The sequence below is a fragment of the Rhamphochromis longiceps genome, linkage group LG8, assembly GCF_057381845.1.
Source record: "Rhamphochromis longiceps isolate RC_006_pf linkage group LG8, R_longiceps_female_GT1.1, whole genome shotgun sequence".
Classification (NCBI taxonomy): Eukaryota; Metazoa; Chordata; class Actinopteri; order Cichliformes; family Cichlidae; genus Rhamphochromis; species Rhamphochromis longiceps.
This window is the reverse complement of record NC_140564.1, coordinates 34,328,847-34,352,216: the sequence shown is the minus strand read 5'-3', so window position 1 is coordinate 34,352,216 and position 23,370 is coordinate 34,328,847. Positions and strand designations below refer to the sequence as shown.

The 23,370-nt window shown below is 45.9% G+C and overlaps 1 protein-coding gene across 3 annotated transcripts in view; it reads left to right on the top strand.

Moving 5' to 3' along the window:
- The window catches only part of LOC146664355 (serine-rich coiled-coil domain-containing protein 2-like), a 43,471-nt gene extending 25,560 nt beyond the window's left edge, over positions 1-17,911 (top strand). Inside the window, exons 8-16 of one of the 3 annotated variants that reach the window (XM_085417196.1) lie at positions 1,839-1,923; positions 3,348-3,452; positions 3,744-3,858; positions 3,950-4,033; positions 4,151-4,237; positions 4,822-4,944; positions 6,024-6,129; positions 7,431-7,470; positions 17,340-17,523. In XM_085417196.1, coding sequence (XP_085273322.1) covers positions 1,839-1,923; positions 3,348-3,452; positions 3,744-3,858; positions 3,950-4,033; positions 4,151-4,237; positions 4,822-4,944; positions 6,024-6,129; positions 7,431-7,470; positions 17,340-17,385 — 791 coding nt within the window. In that variant the 3' untranslated portion in view covers positions 17,386-17,523. Of the gene's footprint in view, positions 1-1,838; positions 1,924-3,347; positions 3,453-3,743; positions 3,859-3,949; positions 4,034-4,150; positions 4,238-4,821; positions 4,945-6,023; positions 6,130-7,430; positions 7,471-17,339 lie in introns of all 3 variants that reach the window. The other 2 variants (XM_085417195.1, XM_085417194.1) reach the window with 2 other exon arrangements.
- The last annotated feature ends 5,459 nt before the right edge of the window (positions 17,912-23,370 follow it).

The following is a 23,370-nucleotide window of genomic DNA, read 5'->3' as shown; positions in this document are numbered from 1 at the left end:
GAGATTAATAACAGATATGATTCAATGCAGAGAGGTCTGTTAACACATAGTGAGTGAAGAAGAAACACCCAGTGCATCATGGGAATCCCCCGGCAGCCTACGTCTATTGCAGCATAACTAAGGGAGGATTCAGGGTCACCTGGTCCAGCCCTAACTATATGCTTTAGCAAAGAGGAAAGTTTGAAGCCTAATCTTAAAAGTAGAGATAGTGTCTGTCTCCTGAATCCAAACTGGAAGCTGGTTCCACAGAAGAGGGGCCTGAAAACTGAAGGCTCTGCCTCCCATTCTACTTTTAAATACTCTAGGAACAACAAGTAGGCCTGCAGAGCGAGAGCGAAGTGCTCTAATAGGGTGATATGGTACTACAAGGTCATTAAGATAAGATGGGCCTGATTATTTAAGACCTTGTATGTGAGGAGCAGGATTTTGAATTCTGGATTTAACAGGAAGCCAAAACAGGAGAAATCTGCTCTCTCTTTCTAGTCCCTGTCAGGACTCTTGCTGCAGCATTTTGGATCAGCTGAAGGCTTTTCAGGGAGTTTTTTGGACATCCTGATAATAATGAATTACAGTCGTCCAGCCTGGAAGTAATAAATGCATGAACTAGTTTTTCAGCGTCACTCTGAGACAGGATATTTCTAACTTTAGAGATGTTGCACAAATGGAAGTTGCACAAATGGAACCTTCACTAAAGCTGTTTCTGTGCTGTGATGAGCTCTGAAACCTGACTGAAACTCTTCAAATAAACCTCTGCAGATGATCTGTTAGCTGTTTGACAACTACTCTTTCAAGGATGTTTGATATGAAAGGAAGGTTGGAGATTGGCCTATAATTAGCTAAGACTGCTGGGTCTAGAGATGCTTTTTGAGTAAAGGTTTAACATAGCTGATTATTAGAGATAGGTTGATCCTATTTAAGATCGAAGCATTAGTATAGCTAATAATAATAGCTGCTCTACTCTATGTTGGTACAGGGCATTGGAGATGATAACAGTGGGTGGATTATATTCTTAAACTTAGTTACAGCGCTTTCAGAAAGACATCTACTGTGATAAAGTCTACTCTCCACCGCTGTGTAATCAATTATTGTAAATGTAAATGTTATCAGGAAATGATCAGACAGCAGAGGGTTTTCAGGAAACACTGTTAAATGTTCAGTTTCTATGCCATATGTTAAAACAAGATCTAGAGTGTGATTAAAGTGGTGGGTGGGTTCTTTTACAGTTTGAGAGAAACCAATCGAGTCTAATAACAGATTAAATGCCATGTTGAGGCTGTCATTTTTAGCATCTACATGGATGTTAAAATCACCCACAATAATTATTTTATCTGAGCTCAGAACTAAATTAGATATAAAGTCTGAGAAATCAGACAGAAACTCTGTGTAAGGCCCAGGTGGACAATAGATGATAACAAGTAAGACTGGTTTCTGAGTTTCACAGCTGGGGTGGACGAGGCTAAGCATCAGGCTTTCAAATGAATTAAAAGTCTGTTTGGGTCTTAGGTTGATTAATAGGCTGGTGTGAAAAATTGCTGTCACACCTCCCCCAGTTTGCTAACAGCTGCTGGACACTTGGGATCATCATGCTGGGGGCGGGGCTTAGTGCTGGCGTCATTTAAAAAGTATTGTAAAGGGAACCAGAGTGATGCAAGCTTTCAGGATGTCCTACAAAAACAATCATCCTCTGTTTGGAGTTAAATCCTTACTGGTTGTCATGGTGATCTGCACGTCGCGTCAGTGCGAGCAGCAGGATCTGTGCAGGGCTCAAAAGCTTCAGCGGTGACCACAGCGCCGCGTCTCCGGTCAGTGTTGACTCTTGTTTGATTTTTCGGCTGCAGACGGAGACGGGCTGTCCCACATGGCTCAGTGGAGGAAGAGGCAGCTCTGCTGGGGGACGCAGGACGTCCACAACGACAATGAAGGGTGAGTGGAGCTCGTTTGTCTATCAGCTCAATTTATTTGATTTTATGTAAGGTTTTTTTTGTGTCTGTGTACCTCATTGTTTTTGATATTTGTAAATTCTGATTATTTTAGTCTTTTCTTTTAATTTCTCGTCATTTAAACACAACTTTTAGTGGATTTAATAGTTGTTTTAAATGGAAATGATGCCCTGGGGCACAAAAGATTTAACCCATAGAAGTACTGAGATTATTAGTATCAGCCTGATTATGTTGTTATTGTTGGTGAGAGAAAAGGACTGTCCACGCTGAGGGCTCGGGGTCAGAGCGGGTCATTTAGAGGTCGAGATCGATGTTGACTGTGAGGAAAATGTCACAGATTGAACAAATGGATTATCGCTTACAGCCGTTTGTGTGTCTAATAAATCGTCTCATTAGAAAACTGAGAAGCTCGGCCTGCTCGGTGCACACCTGGAGCAAGCTAAAGTGTGCTGCAGAGAGATGCTCTACACCAGGCCGCCGGCCACTTCTGGCACCGTCATCTCATTGGAGGCCACTTTAGTGTCCAAGTAGTACAAAAAAACACCATTAATATTTCCTAAAATGTAGTGTTTGGTTTTTTATTTAATTCTCTTTCTGGTCAGACACGTGGCAGCACTTTTGCTACAATTATGTTTGTATTTAACAAAATAAAAATGCAGGTATAAGCGTACACATGAGTTTTTGACTGCAAGTGAAAATAGTTTTCTTTCCAAATAAATCTGTCGCTGAACTAACACAGCCCTCAGCATGTTTGCACTCTCGTTACCTCGGCCAGGTCGCGGTAAGGAAACTCTGGCTAATACTTTGGGTTCGTGTCGGGCTCGTAGCCGGGAACTAGCTTTACTGTCTGGGTCAGCTTTGCTAGCGAGAGACGGAGAGAGGCGTTGAAAGGCTGCTCCAGCAGAACTTTGTTTCGGAGGAAAACACGAACACAGTGTAGAGTCGAGTCTTAACAGCTTACTTACAGCTGGGCTCGTCAGGCTCTCTGTTTGGCTGCATGTTATTATTATATTTACATGCTTCCAGCTCCCGTTTCTGCTCGGTGACAGCTCGTACTTTTCAATGTTCCTTTTTCTCCCTCACGCTCACACACGCAGCGGGAGGGGCGGTCCCACATGTTCTCCCTGCAGCACGGACTACACCACCCATGAGGCTACAGTCTTAAAGGGCCATGCCTGTAACACTCTGCTGTCGTATTAAATCATTTTTCGTGGAATAGTTTTTAAAAAGTATTTCTTCACATCTATATGCGGGCTGCAAGTAGAGGTGACGTGGGCCGCAAATGGCTGCGAGTTTGAGACCCCTGCTCTACACTGTTCATACAGCCATGATGGGACAAACTGTGTCTGCTGTCGTGTTCTGACGATCATCACTAAACCTCGTGCATCGTTTGTCTTTCTCTTCTAGCCTCAGCAATTTTCAGAGCTACAAGCTCACCGAGGATCCTGGGAATAAGAGGACGGACTCAAACAGGGACGGCGAGCTCGTCCTGGACCTCTGTCCTCCTACGAGGTGATTCAGCACATCCTCAGTTTCTGTCCTCAAACCTCAAAGTTCCCGTCTGTAGCTTCAGCAGCATGTTTTCTTAGTTATCTGATGATGAACCTGGCCTCATGTAGCATGTCCTGAGGCGGGGCCTGAGCTAGCCCTGAAACGTGATTGGCTCTCTCGTGTATCCTCTGCCTAAAATGAAATGTGTGAAAAAGTGTTTTTTGCATGTGTAAACTTCTGAGGTGCGTTCAGAGTTCAGCATAGGCTCTGATATTTGTGGGCTGTGACCTCTGACCTCCCCCCTCCCCTTAGCTCCACCTCCCCGTCTCCTGGTACTCCCAGTCTGGGTCTGGATGTGGAGGAGCTGGCTGAAGACTGCTCGGCTGTCAGGTGTCAGCTGGAGTACCTGCAGAGGTTACTGCTGCAGGTGAGCTGTGGGCTGGTGTACTGGTCCAGCTTTCATCTGTAACATCGACTTGTTTACTGTTTGTTGTTGTTGTTGCTGCGTTTGTGATCAGGAGGACGACGGCGATGACGACACTCTGACCACAGACACTCTGAGTCCCGAGGCCAACGACTCTTCGTGTAGCTCCGACTCACAGGTCGGCGCCTTTCAGGCTTTTCTTCTCTTCTTCTATCGTCTCTTATGTTTTCCTGCATTTCCCAGAATGCCTCTGCTCAGCCGCCACCTGTGTGTGTGTGTGTGTGCGTGCATGCAGATCCAGGCTCTCCTGCAGGAGGTGCAGCAGCTCAGAGAGGAGCTGCGGAGCCGTGACCGAACCATCGCACAGCTCACCCAGCAGCTGGTGGGTGTCCCGCCCTCTTCCTGCCTGAGCCAATCCAAACTCGTTATTTCCATCAGTGGTTAGCGGCTGAGAACTGTCCCGACCAAAGGGTTTACATTTTATTCACTTTTATTTCATTTATCCTTTTAAAAACAATAATAATAATAATTAATATTATGATAATAAAACATGCTTTAATTAAGTTAAAATGACATTAAATGTCGTCTGTTTGGGCAAATTAATGAAAATTTAAAATATATTTGATGCGAGAGGCTCTGACTGCAACGGTACTAAAGCATCTTAATAAACATCCATGACCGTACACGGCTGTCACACCACTGAGTGCTCAGCATTAAAGAGCAGCTGGAGACTTTGTTTCAGTTTATTAGTCATAATGTATCAAACAAAAGCTTTTAGGTTTAAGTCTTTCTGAGCTCTGATGTTTCTGTTCGTCAGGTTTGAGCGATTAACTGAATGTTTCTTGTTATGAAATCATCAAACTTTGACATGATCGATGAATCTGTGTTGATCAGTGTGACTGATGTGGGACGATCGAAGATGTCCAAGTATTCATAAGGGGTGCGTGCGTGTGTGTGTGTGTGTAGACTGTTCCCATGGTGACCACCAGGTGTCGCTGCCATGAGATGACGGCAAAGACGGATCAACAAACGCAGACGAGTGTGACGGAGAGAGAGAGCACGGGCTGGACGCTGTGGAGAGAGCGCACGGTGAGCGTGCACACAGACAGACACACACACACAGACACACAGACACAGACACACACACACACACAGACACACACAGACACACACACACAGACAGACACACACACACAGACACACAGACACAGACACACACACACACACAGACACACACAGACACACACACACAGACACACACACACACACAGACACAGACACAGACACACAGACACACAGACACAGACACACACACACACACAGACACACACAGACACACACACACAGACACACACACACACACAGACACAGACACAGACACACAGACACACAGACACAGACACACACACACAGACACACACACACACAGACACACACACACACACAGACACACACAGACACACACACACAGACAGACACACACACACACACAGACAGACACACACACACACACACACAGACACACACACACACAGACACACACAGACACACACAGACACACACACACAGACACACACAGACACACACACACACAGACACAGACACACAGACACACACACACACACACACAGACACACAGACACACAGACACAGACACAGACACACACACAGACACACACACACAGACACACACACACACAGACAGACACACACACACACACACACACACACACACACACACACACACACACACACACACACACACACACAGCCTGTGTCTGTCTGAGAGCTGATAGGTCTAAACAAAGACAGAAACAAGCAGCTGTTCGGTCACATCCAGCTGTCACAGCTCTGGGCGTCTCTGCTCGTGTGAGCCGGGCTCAGACAGGAAAAGGTTGAAGGCATTAAAAAACCTTCTCCTGGTGCAGGTGAAGGTTTTGTGTTTCTTGGCTCTGATTGGTCATCTTCAGAGATCCCGCTTCCTGTAAAACGTTTGTTATGGAGGCCCCTCCTCTCTCTCCTCTGTCTTTCTGCTCTGTGGTATGCAGACACGTGATGAACTGTTGTCCTTCCAGTCCTGCTTTTGTCCGTCTCTCTCCGTCTTCTTGTCTTAATGTTGTAAATCAGCTTCCGTCCCTGCTCTCTCCGTCTCCTCTCCGTCTCCTCAGGCTTTTCCTCCTGTTCCTTTCCTCTCTCCGCCCTGGCAGTATCAGCGCTCCAGGCCTTACAGGGGGAGGCCCAGGCCCAGCATCCCCTCCCACCTCGCGAGAAAACGTGAGTCACACCTCACCCTAACCTGCTGCTCCTCTTCCTCCCCATCATCATCCCCTTCTCTCGCTCCTCGGACTGAGATGTTTTTGTGTTTTGGTCCATTTTTCTGTCGACGCTTCAAACACATCTGTAGAAAAGTGTGTTTATGTTTCAATGACGTGAAAAGAGTCTGCAGAGTGAGCTCAGTCACGCTGAAGTGCTGCTCAAAGGGGCTCATATGATTGTTGGCTACTCTGTATGTATGATTGTAGGGTCGACCTTACAGTATAAAGCGCCTTGAGGCGACTGTTGTTGTGATTTAGTGCTGTGTAAATAAAACTGAATTGAACTGAATATAAATGCATTGCACAGAACGACAGCGTGCAGAGGAAGCAAGTGAAAGGTTTCAGAGTTGTGACTGAATACCACAGAACGAGCGATTGGTGAGTTAGTTGTCCGAGTCAGGAGTTGTCGTCTGAAATATGGCCGTCATTAGGACCCTGCACAGGAACGAGCCGAGAGGTCGGAGAGCAGGAAAAGCCAAGGAACGCCGCCCCCCCAGCGTGCGTGACAACCTGTAAAAACTTTAGCCAGACAAAATCTGCAGTGGTGACAGAAAAGCTCAGACTGTCTCTATTCTCAGTTTAAAGTCTGAGATTTCAAAGTTGAAGCCAGCGGGTTTGATTCTACGTTTCTCTTCAGTTTATTTCACTTTTAACTGCAGAACGAATCGAATTTAGTCAGTAGACGGTTTGTGCTGTGAGGCGTTCAGGGATCCAGGATTTTTCAGCTCTTACAGCTGCAGCACTGCCGAATGAAAGAAGGATGCAGATCTGCACACGCTAACCTCCAAAGCTGTTTAAAGCTCCAGCGTTCAGAGTTAACCAAAGAGGTGAAAGGTCAGAGGTCGAGGCAGGAAGTTTTAATGGACGCGTGGAGACTCGGCGGCACAAAATGACTCGAATATGATTCTGAGAATTAGTCTGAGCTGAGATAAGACGCCACTGAATCCAGACGCTCAAATTAGAAGTTTCTGGTTTAAGTTATTCATGAGGACGAACGTCAGTGGAGCCACTTCAGAGCGGAGCAGACCGAGTTCAGGCAGGAGTTTAATCCGCCGACTTCACCCCAGCATCGCGTTTACCTCCTGCCTCCCTCAGCCTCGCTCTGGTTTGTTTCACTCCTTCCTGATGAGTTTGTTCTTCCTCGTTTGTCACCTTCAGCCGCTCCGTGTGTCTCCTCAGAAATCTGTCACTGACTGTTTGTCATTTCTCTCCTAACTCTGCTCCTCTTCTCTGTTTTTTCTCCTCTGCGCCTTCGTCCAGGAGTGGAAAATCTAGTGCTTTACTTCAGTGACACAGCGTGGTACGGTAGCAACTTTTTAATCTTCCTCACTTCATCCTCCTCCTTCTTCTTCTCTTCTTCCGTCACATAAAGCGAGCTGTTCTGTTTGTACTCAGATGTGTTTGATGCGTGTCTTTAGCAGGGAGGTGATGCTTGTTTTGACGGTATCGCAGTACAACACACGTAAAACTGTTTGGTATTATCGTGTAATAATGTAACAGGCGTCAGTGAAGCTTATTCGTTGATAAACTCTCAAACACAAACTTACCGTAGCTGTGCTCAGACCTACACTGGAGAAACCAAACAGCACTTCATAAACGCGCAACGCAGAAGACCCGCCTCGACAGGACAAGACTCAGCTGTACACCTGCATCTAAAGGTCAAAGGTCACTCTTTGAGGACACCAATGTTCACATGTTGGACAGAGAAGACAGATGGTTTGAAAAAGGAGTGAAAGAAGACATCTGTGTCCCTGTGAACAGCCATCTTTGAACAGAGGGCGGGGCTTATGACACCAGCTGTTTGCCACCTGTGATCCAGTCTGAGATCCTTCCCAGACGCCTTAACGCCCACGCACATCCTGGGTTGACAGGGTGGGGCAAGGTCTCACAGTGGGTTCACCTGAAACCCACACCCTACACACCGTGGCTCATGTGATGAGTCACATGATCAACAGTGGGTCAACGGACACTCCCACTAGAGTTTAAATTCCTGGGACTCTCCAGCATTTGGTCTTAGAGATGAAGTCCAGTCGTGTTTCTTTCCCAGCTCGTTGGACGTCGATGTGTTTCCATGTGTGGATCAATTCCATCACTGTGACGAGAATAACGACGGCCCGCTAGCATGCGCTACCAGAAATAGTGCTTTGTTGTGTATCTGACGGACGAAAGCTAAACCAGTTCCACACCAGTGAAGCTGCAGCGTTTTTACAAACCAGTTCTGGTTCGTTTCATTCAACGATCCGCTCTCGCCCTCCTCATTCTGCGTCGCCGCCATGTGCGTATGAAAACAAAGCATGCGTCTTTTATCCATATTCTGTCGCAATATTTCATTTTCTTCTCGTTGCCCGACATACCGGTGATACCGTGAACGGTAGTATTATATTTACATTGATGATGATGAGAGCGTTGGAAAGTCTGCCTCACAGCGGCGCTGTGCACAGAGTCTTCTACCTGAATTATTCATAAACCTTTATTCTGTGGATAAAATAAGAGTGTCTCATAAATGCAGTACTATACAGATGAAGTGAACGGATACACGATGGTGCCTCACTGAGGCGCTTTGCCCTCTGGCCACAGTGACGGTGACGTCCAGCTGTGCCCGAGTTCATCGTTCTTTACCAGCTGTGAGTGTTTGATGGGAAGCTGTGAGTCAGCTTTCTGCAGCATCTCTTTCTTCACATCAGTGACAGCAAACATGTTCTCAGTTTAGAGGTGAGACTTGATGCTGAATAATGTTGTTACTGTGAGGGAAGCACGTGGCCGCGCGGCCTAAAGCGCGGCGAGCCTTCGGGCCGTGCAGATGATCCAGCAGCTGGCCGCTGAAGTCACAAGCTCTTCGGCGGTCTCGCCTTACCTACCTCGCTCCTCCATAAGCACATCAGCTGTTTGATTTCAGGCCTCCAGAAAAGCTCGTGATGCTCAGTCGAGTTGAGGGCGAGCTCGGAGGGACGGTTCTGGTTTTAGCATCAGCGCAACGTGAGAGGGAGGCTTCGCTCCGACGCCAGAGTAACTGGCTGTAAATGACTCGTCGGTCTGTAATCTGTGCAACGTGTCTCGCGAAGGAGATCAAGTCATTTCCTTGTGACAGTGTGCAAAGTGACTTTGATGCGTCTTTATGTATCCCAGTAAAAAGTGCCATTGAAGGCCAAGAGGGCAAATCTAACAGCTCAGAGCTATAAGGATATTTGAGAGTGATTATAATGCACACTAATGTAGAGTCAGTGATACTTATAAACTGGTGGATCAGGAGTGTTCGGAGGTCTGACCAACACCAGCATGTGATGGAGGCTGTGTGGGCTCAGGAACACAGGTGTGTGGGTCCTGACAGAGTGAAGAGAATCGTCTCCTTCCAAAGAACAAAGTTATAAAATCAGAAGTTTTCATGCATTTTAAAGAGTAATTTAGCTGCTGCTGCTTCTTTAATTTGATCAACACATTTGTGATGATGTTTTATTTACGTTTTATTTTCTTGTCTAGTAGTACACAGTCACCCTGACCTTTATTTTGAAAGTTCAGTCATTTGTAACCATGTGATCCGTGGTTCGCCCGCTGCCTCTCGTCCCACGCTCAGCTGATCCAGAGCCTGCAGCAGAGTTCAGCCACTTTTAAACTTTTAAACGCCGTCCAGCCCCACGCACGCGGCGATCCGCGGTAGCTCGTTAACGGAGATTTGCCGTGTTGTGGCGTTAACGTCATTTCAGATTAACGCTGACAGCACTAGTGGGAACACAACGAATATGACTGCACATTTACTCCGACATCATCCTAGTGCAAAGACAAGTGGAAGCAGACAAAAACAACAAGCAGCATGCTACTAACTTTACCCGAGTCGTTTAGACAGCCGTTAGCACAGGATTCTCCTTATGGGGACCTGATATGTTTAATATGCTGCTGAGAATATAGCCCAGAAGAAGCGGATAGTAGAGCTTTTATTTTGGAAAGAGCCATTTCTCTGTAATAAACTCTCTTTTCCAAAGATGAGGGATTTCTCCAGCAGATAGATTTATTTTATTACTTTGTTGTTTCAGCAACATTACATTTAAAAACTGTACGTTTGAGTTAAAATATATATTTAAAATTTTAATAAATGACAAATTAAAAAGGCATGAACATTTTTTTGTATCGAAAAACTGTTCATGCATATATATGTATATATATAAATGGTAAATGGTAAATGGCCTGTATTTATATAGCGCTTTACTAGTCCCTAAGGACCCCAAAGCGCTTTACATATCCAGTCATCCACCCATTCACACACACATTCACACACTGGTGATGGCAAGCTACATGTAGCCACAGCCACCCTGGGGCGCACTGACAGAGGCGAGGCTGCCGGACACTGGCGCCACCGGGCCCTCTGACCACCACCAGTAGGCAACAGGTGAAGTGTCTTGCCCAAGGACACAACGACCGAGACTGTCCGAGCCGGGGCTCGAACCGGCAACCTTCCGATTACAAGGCGAACTCCCAACTCTTGAGCCACGATATATATATATATATATATATATATATATATATATATATATATATATATATATATATATATATATATATATATATATATATATATATATATATATATATATATATATATATATGCATATGCGCGTGTGTATATGATGTATGATATGGCCCAGCCCTAGTCATGAACAAATCCCTGAGGTGCTCCTGCACTCGTCCCTCACGCTCCGGCTCACCTCTCAGATAAACTCAGTTCTTCAGTTTTGGTTCCTCTGCCTCTGTCAGTTCGTGTGAACGCTTTCTTAATTTCACAGAAGAAACAGGGAATTCATTAAAAATCCAAAATGGAAATAAGCTTAAGTGAAAGCAACTTTTTGATATCAGTTTTGGTTTTAATGAATTTTATTTGTTCAGGCAGAGAAGGAGGAGACAGAAACAGGAGACGGACCGAGCTCTTAATAAATGAGACGAGCTGAGATTTAAGATTGATTATAAAAGGAATCGACGGGATGAAGTAACGTGGCTCGCATCCAGTGATGATAAAACAGTCGATCAGTATTCGTGTGTAACGTCTCTAAGTGACTGTCTGCACGCTTTTACCCATGATTCACTGCTGCCTGCAGGACAGGTCACACCTTCTCCTTCACAGTGGAGCGAGTGCGCGGAGTCCAGAGGCCCATCAGGAGGCGGCGCCGAGCTAAAATTATCTTTGTAAATGACTCTTAAATTTTGGATTAGATGAGGTGCGCTACATTCTGGGAGTTTGGTGTGTTAGAAGGGCGTCGCTCTCTGATCAGCTTCAAACCTCAGTGACCTGATGTTTTTAGTCTTTGTGAGTGTCCTCATGTATTGAACTTCCAGCTTGATTAAAATCCGTCCCACACATGAGCAGAGACGGACGCCACCTCCACACATCACACTGACGCTCTGACTGAAGATCACATGTAGTGTTTTATCTAAATAACGTCTCCGCTCCCTTCGTTCTCTGCTCACCTCCTTTAGTGTGAGGATGTAGTTTTCAGAGTGGAATTTTTCAGCCTCTAAATCTATAAAAAGCTTCATTGATTTGGGTGAACTGTTGAACAGCCCAGAGGGACACATGTGGCCGTTTTCATCCTTTGATTTTTTTCCATCCTTTAGTTTAGATTTGATCCACGATCAGTATGAAGACAGTGCGGTGAGGTCAGCTGACCCCGCCTGTGTTAGTGCTAACCTTCGAGGGTCGACGGTGACCTGCTGGACGTTAGGAGGCTTCGGCGCCGGGCTGCCGTTTCATATTCGACGTGGATTTCTGGAGCGCTGCTGCTAACGGCGACGATCGGATCAAAGAAAATAAAAAAGAATGAACGAGTGCTGCTGTCAACAAACCTGCTCATCAAAGGTTCGTCCTCAGCAGACAGCACAGGTGGGGGCGGAGACTGAGACAATGAAACAGCAGGAAGAGCTCCTCCTCCTTGGTGAGGACGCCGTGTGATCGCTGAAACACATAAAAACCATAGTTATCGAGTATAAAACCGTACGGAGCAAAGCTGCTACCACCGAATATTCACTCATTATTGTTCTGATTTTAATATTCGAGCTTCGCAGTGATGTTATGATGGATTATTCATCTAACGAGCCTCTGGGGGCCAATAAGACGACAGCTAAGACGAATGTGGGTGGATGTGGACGCAGTTTGGGTGGATCAGCACTTTATATGCCAGGAAAGTGCGTGTGCGTGCGTGCGTGCGTGCGTGTGTGTGTGTGTGTGTGTGTGTGTGTGTGTGTGTGTGCGTGGTAACACCGTGGGGACGTCCTGTGAGTCAGCGTCAGAGAAGTAGAATAAAAACAGTGGGGCAGTGGAGTGTTTCCCTCCCAAGGTGAATGCTCCTGGAGGAGAGCTGCGTGTGGTGGAGGACGCCCTCCACCTCCCTCCTCTGTCCTCCTCCTCTTCAGTCTTTCTGTCCTTTTTCCTCATATCTTTCTTCCTTCTCTCGCTGCCTTTAATCCACCCATCCTGCCTTGCATTATTCATGAGGTGAATACACCTGAACGTCCCAGAGAGGCTGCAGTACCACTGCCCACCACCAGATGTCAGTGTTTACCAGCAGGTGTTTCTGTTCTGTTGAGAGCAGTAAAAACGTTTTCTTTACATTCAGCATAGGCACTCAGTGTGGCCCCCTGCTGGACCCGGCTGGAGTTTAACAACACAAACAAAAGGTTTCACTTTTGCTTCCTGTCAGCAAAATTATTAAAAACTGCCCGAATACGTCAAGAAGTGTGGACCAATCAGCATTCAAACCCTCAAGCAACACAATATCTGATCTGCACAGAGCTACGAGAGTGCGTTGGATTACTCGGCTGAGCTGTCAGGAATCAGAGACCAAGTTATGATTTCTAAGACGTCTGCCATTTTTGTTTTATGCGCCACTGATTTTTGGAAGTTACTGAACCTTTTCTGTTCTCCTTTAAGTGTTTTTTATCTTTAGCAGTCACCAGTGGGAGCTAAGAGCCACAAACAAAGCACAGATATCATGAATTCACACACTGGGATCCAAAGCATGAATACTCTTGGTATTTAATAATTATTCGTTTGTTCGTTCAGTCGAAAGTTTGTTGTCTTTAATTAAAATTGAATTACTTTAAAATTTAATTTAAAATTGTGTCCGAATATGGCTTTATGATGAGTTTTAGAGCCCTGGAAATTTCTAAAACTCATCAAGCAATGATGTGTAGCTCAGACTGATTGGAGGGGGGGGTGAGTTCGTGAAGGATGCTGTGGGGCTGTCGTGGTTCATGTGCTGGATTGGTAAACTGTGGTGGCGGCTTTTAACCAAGCAGGTCAGAGAGCGTTTCCAGGCTTTGATGGTATCCCACTCCTCAGCCTCCCTGGGAAGCTCCACGTTGGTGGGAACCTTGGATTTGTGGGAAAATAAGTTGTTTTCATCCTGGTGGTGCTGCTGGATCAGCTCTAGACCCTCTGAAAGATATTTGAGGGTCCACAGGAGTCTGCATGTGTTTTGTGGACTTTGAGACCGGGGTGGTTTTTGAGGGGTTTTTGTTACGACCAATCTGGCCACAGTGGGTGTTTGGGTTCTGGGGGTGTTTGGACTCAGACATTTAAATGGCAACGATTTGAAACGATCAGCCCAACAGCAGCCAGTTTCTGGTTCGCTGGTCTCAGGATCGCCTCTCTGCTTTTGCTGGATGATGTGGTCCTTCTGGCTTCATCGGTCTGTAGCTTCCAGCTGTAATTGCAGTTACCACCTCCACGTCTGAGCTCACAGTTCTTAGCCAGAAATGGGTAGAGGGTACACTCCAAAATCCTGCCCCAGGAGGAGTTTGAGTATCTCAGGAACTTGTTTGGCGCTGGTGGGAAGGAAAAGGCAGAAGCAGCAGAAATGTGCCTCCTCTCTAGGGTCTCTGGGCAGGACTGTTATTTAAGAGAAGGTGTGAGCAGGATGCCTCCTGGATGCTTCCTAGGTGAGGTCTATCGGGCATTTCTGATTGGAAGGAGAAAAAGGAAATGCTGGAGGTTATGTTTCTGGGCTGGCTCGGGAATACCGCAGTGTCTCCCCCAGAAGAGCTGCAGGTGGTGAATGGGGAAGAGAGACTGAGCATCTCTGCTGAGACTGCTGTCCCTGTGACCCAGACAGTCAGCTTTAGATGAAGGATCTACCAGCGCCACACCGAGCTAACATCTGTAGATCCAGATGAGCTTCATAAGTAATGACAACTCAGTTGTAACATGTAACAGGGTAAAATGAGGAGCCAGGATCGGGGTGTTGAATGCCAGCAGGTAAAGATATGACCATGAATCTGTAAATGAGGTGCGTCTGCTCTCAGACGTCTGAAACGTTGAGACTTTTGCAAAGTGAGTGAGATACTTATGTTCAGTGGAGAGAAAGCTGACATCACCTGTACCTGAGTGAGGAAGTGAAGCTCAGTGCTGCTCTGCACACTTTAATCCTGCAGCCAGCTCACATCTGCACGCTGTTAATCTGATTTATCAGAGGGAAGGTGAAGAAACAGCAGTGAGATCCATCATGTGCTACAATCTCAGCTTATTGATCCTGGCAAACTTGTGTGAAGTCATAACTAATCTGCTGTTTTATCCGTCTCTGTGCTGCTGCTGCTGCTGCTTTTCCCACCTGCTTAAGTTCTCTCACATAAATATGGCGTCTGCTTTCTGCACGCCTCCACCGCTCAGTTATCGAAGGCGCTCTCGTAGCTCTGTGCAGATCAGATGCGTTACACGAGGATTTGAATTCAGCACAAACTCCAGACGACTGTGGACAGAAATGGGAATTCTTTGAGGACAAATCAAAACAGCCATTTTTAAGTTGTTTCAAAGAGGCCTGCAGCGTGCGCTCCTCGGACCTGGAAGCTGCGCTCGTCTTTCATGCGCAGATGAGACGGCGAGCTAAAACGCACAGTAACGTGTTTTTCAAACGTCGCCTTCCCGCTGAACCCCGCCTCCCGATGCGAGAAACTGTTTGTGTTGATCGTTTCATCAGCGTTTCCTTCGTCTTTGAGCTGGAGCGTGAAAGTCCACAACTTTTTAAGTACAATGTGCTTCTGTTGTTTCTCTTTGAAGCGCACAGATCAAAGCAGACGGCCACACACGGCGAGCGCGATGACCTCGTCTGCAGAGCAGCTCCTGCTTTTGTTCTGCTCGTTCTCCAACACCCTCACTGCTTTTGTGCTCTCACCTCCAACATGCCATCAATTATACAACAAAGACGCTGCTTCATTGTTAAGCAGGTGGTGCACGCAGCAGTGAAGTTATCCAGGCTTGGATAACGTGATCTCCACGCAGGTTCTTCTCTGTTTCAAATCAGGAGAATGACTGATGCTGCAGCGCGGCAAGTTATGGAGTCGGGTTGTAGAGCAGGGGTGGGGAACTCCAGGCCTCGAGGGTCGGTGTCCTTGATCCAGCACAGCTGATTTAAATGGCTAAATGACCTCCTCAACATGACCTGAAGTTCTCCAGAAGCCTGGTAATGAACTAATCATGTGATTCAGTGAGATCTAAAACCTGCAGGACACCGGCCCTCGAGGCCTGGAGTTCCCCACGCCTGTTGTAGAGTCTTCGCCGTAGACTTTAAAGCACCTTGAGGCGACTCGTTGTGATTTGTTGCTATAAAAATAAACCTGACTTCTTGGATCTCTGCTTGAAGTGAGCTTGTGTAGTTGGTGCGCTGTAATGTGAATTCTGCACAAGTCGTTGCACAGACGTCTGTGCAGGCCTGACGCTCGCCGTCTGAGGATAAAATTTATGCCACTGCTTAGTAACACTGAGCGTTGAGGTGTTCAGATAACTGTATTTTTTTGTATTATTACACATTAGACATTAGGGCTGCCACGATTAGTCGACTATCAAAATCGTCGACGACTGATTTAATAGTCGACGCGTCGTTTGAAGCTTTGTAAAATCACAAAAGACGCAGGAATAAGTAGCAGGATTTAAGAGTGTAATAACGGACTGAAACAGAAGATGGCAGCACTGCATGTACAAGGATGCCAGCTGCCGTTAAACCCCGAAGAAGAAGCAGCTGTGTCCCAGAATTCATAGCGCGGCCCAGCTCAGTTTCCAACAATGGCGGCAGCTAGTTAGTTTTAATGTTACTCTTATTATTCTTTCTGGGTCACAAAATAAATGTTTAACATATTTTCATGGAGAATGTAGCTGTGTAAACCTCAAATATCTGCTCAGTTTATCAGGACACCACATATTTTCAAAAGCGCTCCGACGTTTTCGGAGACGTCTGTTACCCACTAGCTCGATAGCGAGCCGGGGGCTAGGTCACTAGAGCCGTGAGAACACCGGACTCCCGGCAAATCGTTTTCAAACCCACCGCCGTCTTTCGCTACTCAGGTTAAATATATATGAGTCACTTAGATAACTTAAAAATGTTGTTGTTTGGCTTTTTTTAGTGTTTTATTTGTTCCTGAGTAAATCGGCTGAGTTTATTAAACTTCACCGAAACAATCTGCACATTTCATTAAAATTTAATAAACTATCATCTTGTCTTTATTTTTAGTTAGCACCTTAAACACTTAAAGCTGTAAGCTCATGATAGTTATATAAGACCAGATGCTGCTGGTGCAATAAGCTGTACGTTTTACGTCCAATGGATGATGATCTGATTAGTCGACTAATCGCAAAAATAATCTGTGAGTAGTCGACTATCAAAATAATCGTTTGTGGCGGCCCTATTAGACATATTAGTCATCATAAATGAACATATCAGGATAAAGTCTTGGAAAATGTGATACTTAGTCCAAAAACTTTACGTGGACCTTAAACCCAACAGGAAGGAACAAGAACATGAAATCGAGGTGGAGCATAAAGTATCCTGATGTGAGCTGAGGGAACGTCCTCCCTGGTTTATGCGTTTCCTCTACTTTCCCGAGAAAGCAAAAGCAAAAACACATAAAAGACGTCACATCTGAAGTCACAGTCAATGCTGCGCTTCACGGTTTTAAATAAAGTGATCCAAAATGTTCTCAGTTCTTCCTCCACCTACGCTCCACCTCTCCACCAAGCACAGTTAATGAAATCCGCTCAGTGACTTTGGTGTAATCTCACCGACAGACGGCTGCAAACATCTCTGAGCCCCGGCTCTCGCCGTGAAGCAGAATAATGTTGAAGATCTGATTCAGTGAAACTCTACATTTGTGTGTTTGAGATATTTGAGTGAATCCTGACTCGTGTTTGTTCTTCAGCCACAGATACTTCACTCCTCCAATCAGGAAGACCAGGAGCCACTGACAGGTCAAGTCCCGACGCCACCGCGAACTCAAGCTCCACCTTCCACTAACATCTGCCCCGCACATCCCGAAACCCCTGCTGACAGACTCCGCAACCCCCGAGCTCCCAGTTCCACCCATCCAGCAGCCCACGTAGGAGAGGATGACGGGGAAAAGCAGAGGAAGGTGGAGGAGACGAAGTCGGGGGAAAGGAAGAAAACCCACAGCAGGTACCTGCAGCCGCCGCAGCCCTCCAAGCTCCGCCTCTTCCCAAAGACAAGGGCAGCACGTGACCCCGACACCAACAGCACCTCTGGACTGAATTTCAGAACGCTGGCCTTCACCTCCACCTCCTCCAGCCTCCCCAAACCAAAGAACCACTGAAGCGTCCGACTCCTTCCTAACACGCAGCGACGCGAGCGCCGAACTTCCTGTAAAATAAAACGAGAGCTGCAGATTATCGAAGCTTTAGCCGAGGCTGAAATGGACACAGTTAATTTATTTAACCTTATTTTAAGAAGTTGTTGACAATAAAGGTTTTAGTCTGAGTACTTTGCACAGAAACGGTTTCTGCAGTGAGTGGGAGGGGCCATCAGGTTCATCTGAAGATGGAACGGAGGTATGTGAGGTTTTGGCTCTTCATCACAACCTTTAAGGATCTTTAAATGTCAGGGTTTTCTTTTCTTTCCAACACGCTTCGTTTATTCTAGCATCAACACTAAAACTGCACCGAGAGCGTCCGTTAACCAGACGGAAACGCCTCCGATCTCGTCCTCTGATCTCGCCCTCTGCTGTTGGTTTCATATAAAACATCGGTCCTCTTCCCTCAGAGGCTCGCTCCCTCTCGCTGTGTGTTAGGAACCGATTGTACAGCTCCTGAACTTCCTCCGACTCCTCCATCCTTCCCTGAAGTCCAACCACAGTGAGTCTTCCTCAGTGGAGAGGCATGAATGACGTGCATCCACCTTAACCCCCATCACCACCGCAGACTGCATCCTCCTCCAACCTTCATCTTTACAGACTCTCATCATCTCGAAGGTCAGAAAGTTCCAGGACCTTGATCTCGTCGCCCGTCCGTGTGTTTTCAGTTCGGTGTTCACTTCACTGTGTTTCGTTTAGAAACCTGTTGGTTTTCAGACAAGACTCCGATATGAGGCTGAAATCTTCGTCCAAATAGCTGCTGGTTGGTGTAAACACCTCCTTCCTCCTGCATCAGCTGTGAAAGTGTGGCAGTCTTTGTTCCCATGAAAGCCGATGGAAGAACATCTGTGTGCTTGAAGAGTCCTGAAGTTGGAGGTTTTTTACCATCTGGCAGTGATTTGAAAATCAGTCCAGCAGAAGTCTGGATGGACACAAAAGTCTCAGCATGCTGCAAGCGCTCCAGCTCTGTTCTGACTTTAATGGTTTGGGGATGTTTGTTTCAGTCTACTGTGACTGTCCCCCAAAAACCCTCCAACTAAAATAAAATCAGAGCTCCAGACGTGACTCCAGGCTTTGCTGTTTCTGCAGAGGAAGCGTTCAGGCGCTCAGCAGAGACATCTGCTGAATCTGCTCTGAGCTTTGAGCTCTGCTGTGGAAGCAGAAATCACAGCGTGCAGGAGGAGGAAGGTTTCCTCCCAGGTCAAAATAATCCCTACTAATCTGATACTGGAACGAGATGTTTTAGCTCCTCCCCCTTTGGTGTGAACTAAAGAGCCACACCAAGAGATGAAGGAGCTCCAATTGGTTTGCTTTTTAGGAAACGGCTGAGATGAGCTCGGCAGTATGGTGTGAAGCATGCTGAGGCCTTCTTGTCTGAAGGCTGGAGTCATTTCAGACACTCAGTAAATGAATAAAAGGCTAGAAAGTTCAAATAATTTTCGGATTACAGGTGATCAGAGGAGCAGCTGGTAGCTTAAGTGTTTTTCCTTGAAGGCAAACTGACATTTCAGCCCGTCTGTCAGTCGTCCTTTGAACATTTGGACATTACTGCGTCTCACTCGTGCAGTCAGGATCCGCCTGCTGAACCACGTTCACGTTCATTCTTCTACAGGACAACGAGTCTCCCTCATACCTGACAAATCAAACATAGTCTCCCTCATACCTGACAAATCAAACATAGTCTCCCTTCTGTCAGCGATTAACTGTCAGTGCTGCTCGCTTTGATATTAGTAACCGTATATGCAATAAAATATGCAACAAAGTCGCAGGTTCAAGCCCTAAAAGAGGAAACTTTGTTGCATTTAAAATATATGCAAGACCAGCTCAGCTTAGTTCCACGTTTCACGAAGAAGAGGACGCTCGCTGTCTCTACAGACAATCCGGGAATCTGCTAAATCCTGCATGTCCGGTGCCGAGAAACGAAGTAGAAGCGGTTTTGGGGCGATTACTGAAACCACGAGGCGGCTCGGTGTGAAGAACGACGGCAGACTGAGGAAACCGCCCGGCTCCAGCTCGCATCTACCCCAACAGCAGAGTCTGACTGTGCTGGCGTCAGGTTTGCTCACATTTGACTGATCAATGCATTTAAATGCTTTAAATCCTCGTTCAGCTCTGAGCCGCAGCAACTTTAACATGAGCAGGTTTCAAAGATGTCTGCTCTTAACTTTCTGCTGCGTCACTGCTCAGGTGGAGTCGCTTGTCTCCTTTAGATCTCGTCGTTCGCTCCCAGTGGGGAAATCGGAGCCGCCTTAATTCATGCGAGCGACACGAAGCCCAGCAGGGCGCGTTCGCAGCAGAGCTTCAGCTGCTGCTGCTCTTAAAGTTCATCATCAAAGTCCTGGAACACACAGAGTCTGCAGGAACGCTGTGATTGATGTTCCTCGGTGAGCCCCTCATCGACGGGGGGAAATTAAAGCAGAAGGCAAACAGGGAATGTCCGTTTGAAATGAAAGAGGAAAATAAATTAGTGCACTGTGTTTATTTCATCTGGTTCAAACAAGGTTTGATGTTTTCTTTTCCACCTTTTCACCAAAAACGACCAGAAAAAATGAAAAAAATCAGCCTCCTCAAGGCTCCGCCTCGGCCTTCGTGTCTCTGTAATAATGGAAGTGAGCAGCTCTGAGCGAAGACTCGCTGAAAGCTGCTGAATCTGAAACAAGCAGCCCATCACAGCTGTTTGTTTGATATACCTCCTGTAATCATGGAGACTAATCGGGGCAGCTGAAAACAAGCATGTCCAATCAGCGCAAAGCACGAAAGAAAACCTTCAAAGTAAAACAGGAAGTGAACTAAAGACACAGAGCAACCAAAACCTCTAAAATCTGAAACAAAACCCGGAGCAGGACGGTTACGGAAACTCGAGGCAAAAACCAGGAGCTTAAAATAGTCCAGCTTTGTCTCTGAGGCGTCCTCTGCAGTCAGAGGAGGTCGTGTCTCAGCGTCTTCATCTGCTGCTCGTCTTCACACCGTCGTGTCTCAGGTTTAATTTTAAAGTTTGCCCCTCATCGTTATTCAAACATCCAATCAGGTTTTATCAGCTGCCGAAGTTTAAAAGTGACTAAAACCACCCGGGGAGAGAAAAACCTTCTGCCCGGGTCACAGAGTGTGAACCATGAAGTCGTGGTCATGTACATTACACAGAGCGTTAGTGTGTTTGTCTCACAGAGTTTTTAAATCATTATTAAACTCGATCACATCCGCTTCATCACTTATTTGACTGCTTTTAAGAAAACTCTGCATTTTCTTCTGTGCTTTCAAAATAAAAGTCTTCTGTGTAGGGAGACTGTACACTAAACATTTTTTAGTCCTTACAAATAACTTGAATACATTTATTTACATCCATGTAATTTAGTTGCATAAGTACAGTTTAAAATGTTAACTTGACTGCTATACGTTCAGTTTACACCAAGCACATTTTCCTTAATAATTACTTATTTAAATCAATGAAACTTTGACTTTTACATATTTCAGCTGCACTTAAAATTGTTGCTTATGCTTATTAAGAGTGAAGAATCATTATTTGAGTGTAACTTTAAGTTCTCAGACTGGTTTTATTGTGACACACCTGTGCAGGAAGTACTGAGATTCACTAACAGCTCAACAACAATTATAAGAAACAATTTCACAATAAAAGCCAATAATCCTGAATGCTTTTACTGTGAAATAAGGGGGTACAGCAGTTTCTTTAAAGCTAGCTTAACAGTGACAAAAACACACAAGGTAGAAAACACTGATGATCAGCAGAGAAACACATTTAAAGTGTTTTTATCAGGATGAACGTTACGCTCGATCCGTGAAGTCAGCCCTGCTGTGGAAAACCTCTGCTGTTGTTTGAAATAATTAAATTATTGAAGGCTTTATGAGTAAAGTGCTGGGAATGTTTTCATGTTCACTTTGAGATGACTCTAATATTTCATAATCGTCTGTATTTAAACTGTATTTAAACGATTCAGTGGAATACTCTGAATAATGTACTCACGCTGTGTCTGTCTTCTACTTCCTCTCTGCTTTTATTTTGAAAACTTGAACTTTTGTTTGTTTCCTGGTTTTGGTGCAATAACTGACGTATTTATGTGATGAAGCGTGTACGTGGTGCGGACTGTAACGTTGTTGAAGCGCCGAGAGGAAAAAGCACTTTTAAAACAAGCGTCTCACCTGCTGAACTTATTTTTTGTCTCATTAACGTTGATGCAGCGTTCAGGTCGTACCAAGTGAAAACGTAGCGCCTGTATTCCTGTCAGCGAGGCTCTTTGCAGCTCATTGGTTGATATTTACGGTCCTCTTCTGTCATTGGCTGACATTTCTCTGATGCTGCTGAAATAAAATTAATCGTCCCCAGCTCTCGGTGTGTCCTCCCTTCTTTCTCCAACTGTGCCAAAGTCGAGCCACATTAGAGCGGGAAAGGGTGATGTCGTTCATGGGCGGAGTCTGTGAAGCAGAGATGTCAGGTAGGATCTCCTCTGCCCCGCCCACATGTGGCACAGATGTGCTGGGACAAAGTAAATTAGACGTTTATCCTTCACAGCATGAAAATATGAAAACTGGCTGTTCAAAATGGCCACGCCCCCACCTGCCACGCCCAATTATTACACCATCTTTAATGATTTTTAAATGTGTTTATATCAGTCATTTGAGAGTCAGTATCGGTGTAAGAACGGACGGAGAAATTGGGCCACGCCTCTTTGAATTCCGTCGTTTTCAATTCCACAGGTGTGAAAACCACAGCAGCTCAGCCAGGAAGTGTTAGAGCTGGTGAACTTACATGGCGGGGTCACAGAGCGGAGGTTCACGCCCCCTCCTGGCTTTAACATCAGCACAAAGTAAACTGCAGAGGAGCTTCGTGTCATTAGCGTCAGAGATAACGGTGTGTTTAAGGCAGAGGATCCACCAACCGTCCCCCCTTCACGTGTTTAAAAGGTAAGTGTGACTCTGGACACGCCCACTCTGTTTCTAATGATGAGTTCTGTCGCCATGGCAACCTGGAGCCTGCATGTACAGTAGGCTTCCTGGCTGATTCTGTCTGTGGGAAACTGGAGCATTTCATCATTAGCTCAAATAATCAGCTGGTGCTTCATCCTTGAAGGAAGCGCTCCTCAGACGGTTTCCTGTTTTGGATCTGCGGTTCCTTTGGCGGGCGCTCAAATTAAACATGTGAGCTCAGGTGTTTCATGTGGTCCTAATAGCCCCACCCACCTACCGTCCAAGCTTTGTTTCCCTTTAAAAGGGGAGGGACTAAAGGTGTCGGCTAAAGAAGGGTTATTATTAACTTATGCACAGCTGACCAAAAGTAAAAATCAAGAGCTGGAAATGAGCAGGAGTTGTTCACTTAATTTTTTTTCCTTCAAGAATACACTGTGTACTTTTGTCTCCAAACTTTATTTTATGCTCACACACACACACACACACACACACACACACGTAAGAAAGAATAAAAATCATCGTTGTCAGAAGTTGACTTTAAGTGTTTCTGCTTGACAAACAGCTGCTCTGGGGTTCATTCTTCTTCTGTGGTTATTGAGCTTCAGTGAAGTTAAACACAGACACACACATGATGCTCTCTGTGTGTGTGTGTGTGTGTGTGTGGCTA